Consider the following 6,000-nt stretch of genomic DNA (forward strand, 5'->3'; position numbering starts at 1 on the left):
AATATTACGGTTCTTTTTATAAATAGAAGATTTTAAAAGGAATTAGTTTAAGGACCCCCCCCCCCCCCCCGTCCCCTGGGACTGATACTGCAGACCACAGCTATTCTTGACTTGGGAAAGGAGAGTTTCTGTAAAAGCTGCCTGTTAGCAGCCGCGTGCTAGTGCAGAGATGCCTCCTGGGACAATGGGTGTCAGACTCACATCGTTGACTGTGAATACAGACCGTTTCGAGAGAGGCGCAGGGCTCTAAGCTGAATTCTGCACCTGATTATTGGCCCTGTGTGGTAAAAAAAAAATAAAAGCAGTGAATGGCCAGGGTAATGAGAGGTCTGAACCATTGTGAACTAGGACTGCAGAGACAATATGACCATAAATTATTGGGGGGGCTTGGATCCCATCCAATCACAACACAAGCCAGTGCCTCCCAACAATCTGTTAACATGCTCTGCTAAAGGGGGTTGAACCTCAACAATGACACATTGAAGATTTTCACAGACAACAAGCACTGCCCCACTGGGTATGATCAACAAAATAAAAGCTGATTGCCTCATATTTCATCGCACACGCAGACCTTCTGAGCAGTGAGAAAGCGAGAAAAACCGTCATAATTCCAGGGTTTGAAATCACTTTGAGACACAACAGCCTCTTTGCTACTTTCCAAAAGAGCGAACGGATCAGTTCTCCAAATTGGCCCTTTCCTGTATTTAGGCAAAACAAGCCATCTAATGGGAATACTCTGCTTTACACTCACGTGTCCGCATCTCGGTGACAGCAATTGCATAATTGAGCCTGTGCTTCCTGGACCTGTAAATGATGTGCAGTTACATTTGCAGCACAGTGGGCTGACAGTCACTGAATTACAATCCACGCCAGTTTGTTTTCGAGTTAACTTAAAGTGCGTTGCTTCTGCACACAGTCTGCATCTATAACTTTGTAGAGCGCAAATTATAAACCGGTTTCTCAATGACGTGGATGGAGGGCAGAATGTATAGTATGACAGCTATGCAACTGCATTACATTGCCAAAACCTGTATGGTCATGCTGTGTGTCAATTAAATAGGCCGTCGAATGGATTATAAAAAACACTGCTGAATTTGGTTAATCGCAAGCACACCGAGTCGGAATATGGAAATGCAGAACCACATACAAGTATATTTCTTATTTAAATCATGCCCCTTTCCTGCGCCATAAAAAAGATGCAGACATTGATCTGTTGCGCATGATGATGATCTGCTCTGATCTGTGGCATGTTGACAGGTCACAGCAAGTACTGCTCCACACTGCCGGCCTGTCCAGCCGGGTCAAGCGCCTTGCTGACCTCTCAGACAAAAAAAAAGAAAGAAAGAATGAAAGAAAGGCTCCAAGGTTTGGGGGTTATGTCACTACCACATGACCCACCACATGCACCTTCACCTCAACTTATTTGGACCATCCCTTACCAGCTGTGGGGATTCCAAAAATCTGGGTCTGATCCAAAAGCGAACACATGTTGCCGCTCACACAAAAAGACAGCATCGCACAGACAAGGTGAACGCCTCAGCCCGGGCTCTAACCTGCAAAACGGTTTGGAAACTCCATCGCTGACATAGTGAAGCCGATTGATTAATGACTTAGTGAGTGTTTTGTTGTGCTTGAAAGGTTTGGGCGTCAACAGTCCCGCTGGAATCCTGCTGCAGCAGTAACAGACCCGAGTGCTCCACCAGATTATTGGCTGTGCATTTAATTCTCAAATGCATCCGAAAGATCTTCATTAGAAAACATAGTTAAGGAAGCCACTGAAGGCACATTCATATCTACTGTACAAAAAGAAATGGGTGAGTTCGAAAAACAAACTCGAGCTGGAGAGATAAGGCTGGTTGACTGACCGCGCAGCCAAGGCCATGGCGGGACAAAACAGATAGACAGGTCTGGGACTGTGTACACTGTAGTGAAAGCAACAGTGTGTGCACAAGAGTTGACTGGCAGCTACATTGTAAGTCCATTTAGACGCGCTTACAGTATTCCTCGTAATGTTGTTCCCTCTACACTGCACGGAGTTGAAGATTTGAAAATGAAGTGTGCATCTTGTTCATGAGCCCCAAAAAAAGAAGAAAAAAAAAGAAAAAGCAGGTAAAAGCAGGTCGTTACAAGAAACGGGGAATCAAAATGGCCTTGCCAATACGTGGAAACGCTCGCATGTGTAACTTACTGAAAAGCCCACATCCTCAATTGGTCGATTGTGCTGGGAACAAATCATTAACAGGTTACCTTAACACACGCTTGAGTTGGAAATCTGTTTAGAGTGTGGGACGTCTGTGCATCAAACAAGCATTGTTCCGTTTGGAGTTCTTGTTTTATCATCAGCAGAAAGTTAGAAAACGCACAGTTCCCCTCAACGTCAGAGTTCACTCTTTCCAAACATTACCTTTGGAGTTGAAAACTTCTTTGAGTTGCAGAAGCACATCTGCAAACTTGCGCACGTCGCTGACCAGCTGCATGATGTAGTTTGGGTCCGAGGCGGGGGCGTCCGGGCTGTCCGCGCTCTCCGAGCCGCTCTTGGAGACCCGAGCAGGGCCTGAGGAACCCAAGCTGGAGCCAGAGAGCCGGGAGATACCTAGAGAGAGTTTGGTTCCACCGCCCCCGCCGCCGCCGCCGCCCGATCCTCCACCGGTGCCCTGGCGCAGCATGGCAGCCAGCATGTCTTCTAGGTCTCGTGGCCCTGCGGCCTGGCGACTGTTCCACCGCTGCTCGGCTCCGTTCTCAGGCCTGGCACCGCAGCACCGCAGGGATGAAGGACGCTGCCAAGGACAGAGGAGATGAAGCCGTGATAACATGACGTCACTGATTGTTTCAGATGGAGGACACATGGAACAAACACACACAGCAAGCAACAGGTGAAACCAGTCTATTCTTCTTCACGGTTAAATGCAAGGTTTCTGATCACACCGCCATCATCAATATTCCCCTTTAAACGGACAACAGTGTGTGTGTGTGTGTGTGTGTGTGTGTGTGTGTGTGTTCATTTAATCAGGACAAAACACCACTCAAAGCATAATCAGTACTTGGTGGAAACATCTCAGACCAGATCTTCAGAACCTGCAGCATGTGTCTGATGTCTCAACTCAGACACATGTGCATGTTTTGTGTTGAAGTAAAATTATATTTGAACATTAAATTGCATTTTTTAAAAACCATAGTGTGATGATTTCGTGCTCATTGCTGAATTCAATGAGATTAGCTCAACAACCTTTAATCCGTCCGATCATTGAGGCAGACCGGTCTGTGGTCTGCGGCATTCATGAACTCACCATGTCTGATTAAATCACGACTAGAGGAACCCGGGGGAAATGTGCGACATCGGGATGAAGGTCAGAAACTCCACGTGAACGGAACATTTGGCGAATTAAAGCGATCGGAGTCGGGGCGAGATCGGAGCTACCAACAAGAGGGTTTTAGGAGCAAACAAAGCAGCAGCGCTGCGAACCGAACAGCGACCGGGATCGGTGTCTGGAAACGTTAAAGTTTCACCGAGCAGCCGTTTGTCTGTTGTTGACGATGCCCGAACAAAGTTTAGACTTGAGACAGAATCACACACACACACACACACACACACACACACGCACACACACACTCACACACACACACACACACACACACACACACACACACACACTCACTCACTCACACACACACACACACACACACACACACACATACACACACATACACACACACACACACACACACACACTCACACACACACACACTCACCTGCCGTCGGCTCCCGCAACATCGCAGCCGAAGAGGAATAGAAGTCCAGAAGTAGTACGAATGAAATCCACGAATACGGCGCCGGCTTCTCCTCCACAGCTGATGTCCGCACCGCCGTGGTCACTCACTCACCTCCTCCCTCCATGTGCCGCCCGCTGGAACTGTGTGAGAGTGTGTGAGAGTGTGTGAGTGTGTGAGTGTGTGTGTGTGTGCGAGTGCGAGTGAGTGTGTGTGCGCCGTGTCACCCTGTTACAAACAGGTGTCTGGAGTTACGAGCGTTTCAAGCTTTCCACGACGATACGAAGAACATCCTGTTTTATCCCTTTCAAAATAAACGCCCTGGTTAAGCATTCACAACCTATGTATGTGAGAATGAATCAATATTTATTGTCTGGTAAATCAACAACTATTTATCCGGCAGTGAACAATAGGTCATTGTTTATTGTTTGAGCCTTAATTTGACATTCATACAACTATATAACTTTTGAAAACCAGTAATAAAAATAACTAATGCAAAACTCTTCAACACTCGTATGACTAATTCATTAAACTTAAATATTAACTCAGAGCTAAAGTTGTACACACATGTGTATTAGTTATGGGAAGTAATTGAAATTAAGCCATTTCAGTGACTTCTGTCAGTGTTTATTTATTTTCTATCAAAATTCCAAGAATCTACTCAAAACCTTTCGAATTTAATTTAGTTTTATTTTTTTGAGAGATTGACCGGAAGTATTAGTATACCAATATATCTGTCTTGATGGTTGATATTGGTTACACTGCCACCCAGTGGTCAATTTGTGTAATTACATGCCCATCAATTTGTGTTTTATTTTGAATGTTGTTACCGGAAGTATAACTATGCTAGTATTGTCTAGCTTGAAGCACGTTGCGTGCACTGGAGTTCTTCAACCACTAGAGGGCGATAGAGACTCGTGATTTTAAATAGACTACGACCATAGATTTACTGGCTGCGAAACTACATTGTCTTCAAGTTTTTTTTTTCATGTATTGATTATCACTTGCTTACATTTATGTTCATTTTAAAGTAGTGAAAGACTCTTTAAAGTGTAAAAGTGAGTCTAAAGTGCAACTGGTAAAATGTATCACATTAGCAACATTGGAGATAATTGCATGATTGTAGTGACACTTCCGGTTTGTACCTTCACAATACAGTTACCAAACACAAACAATTGAACTATAAATGTTCATACTGATTTAGTCACTGATTTCTTTTCATGGGTTTTATATTGCTGTTGATTTATACGACTATAAATATTTGACAACCACCGCTACACCCTACTTCAAGAAAATAATGTATTGACTCGGTATTAATAATATCCACTTTCACATTAGTCATATCATGAAGAAGAAGAAGAAGACTTCTGACTTTTAACGCAACTTAATTTATAACATTAAAAAATCCTTAAAAAGGAAGAGGAAAATAAGCTTTTATTTTGAAGCTCCCGCGGCTTCCTGTCTTGGACAGTAGTTCCTGATGTGAGGCTGACTGACTCGTCAGAGAACAAGTGCAGCAGTGCAGTGTTTGTTTCTGTCCTCAGTAGGTGAAGTACAGTCTGTGTGGTGATGTCTTCCTCCGGCGGAGCCGCTGGAGGGATCCACGGCCTCCTCCTCAAACTTCACGAGTCACTTGCAGACGAAGACGCCCGATCTGCGGCGTTGACGTGTCACGACACAGTCGGGGACTTGGCGCAAGAGTGCATGTTAACATCCAACGAGAATGATCTTGGTAAGACGATGAAGTCCCATCACGTTCTCCTCTGACAGTCTCCCCGGGGACTTTTTGAATTCGCGCCAAACTCCGTTAACAATCCGGCAGTTTGTGGTTTTGCCGCGGTTCCTGTTGTCGATGGGCTGTAAACACCGCGCGGGAAATGGCGCTCTGTGGACTTTTAGAAGCTTCTCGTTAGTTCGTCATGCTCAAATTGTTCTAATGACGTGGATAATATTCTTTGTTGTCCTTGTCTCATCTCAGCCTCTTCCGCCAAAACCCTTCAGTGGGGGGCGGCAACGCTCGATCGGAACATAATATCACATCCACGTGACTCCGACGATCCAATCACAGCTCGCGGTACATGACCGTCATGGAGGTGTGCGCTGCTCAACCGTGTTCAACTAAGTCACAGACGTGATGCAGCATTTAAAAACGCTTTGCTGCAGCATGTTCCTCTTTCACATGTGCAACACAAATCATCACATTGTAAACACGAGTTGTGAGCCAGGATCACC

The 6,000-nt window shown here is 45.2% G+C and overlaps 2 protein-coding genes across 5 annotated transcripts in view; one reads left to right on the plus strand and one right to left on the minus strand.

The window, feature by feature from the left end:
• Window positions 1–3,968, minus strand: part of arhgap29a (Rho GTPase activating protein 29a) — a 31,111-nt gene extending 27,143 nt beyond the window's left edge. Inside the window, exons 1-2 of one of the 2 annotated variants that reach the window (XM_035619034.2) lie at window positions 3,751–3,968; window positions 2,405–2,777 (exon numbers count right to left, since the gene is read on the minus strand). In XM_035619034.2, the coding sequence (XP_035474927.1) occupies window positions 2,405–2,678 (274 nt within the window). In that variant the 5' untranslated portion in view covers window positions 2,679–2,777; window positions 3,751–3,968. The remainder of the gene's footprint in view (window positions 1–2,404; window positions 2,778–3,750) is intronic. The other variant, XM_035619033.2, reaches the window with a different exon arrangement.
• A 1,274-nt stretch (window positions 3,969–5,242) lies between these two features.
• prkdc (protein kinase, DNA-activated, catalytic subunit) overlaps window positions 5,243–6,000 on the plus strand; it is a 32,448-nt gene continuing 31,690 nt past the window's right edge. For all 3 annotated transcript variants that reach the window (XM_035618577.2, XM_035618578.2, XM_035618581.2), the window contains exon 1: window positions 5,243–5,500. In XM_035618577.2, coding sequence (XP_035474470.2) covers window positions 5,338–5,500 — 163 coding nt within the window. In that variant the 5' untranslated portion in view covers window positions 5,243–5,337. The remainder of the gene's footprint in view (window positions 5,501–6,000) is intronic.

The sequence above is a fragment of the Scophthalmus maximus genome, chromosome 21 (genome assembly GCF_022379125.1).
Source record: "Scophthalmus maximus strain ysfricsl-2021 chromosome 21, ASM2237912v1, whole genome shotgun sequence".
NCBI lineage: Eukaryota > Metazoa > Chordata > Actinopteri > Pleuronectiformes > Scophthalmidae > Scophthalmus > Scophthalmus maximus.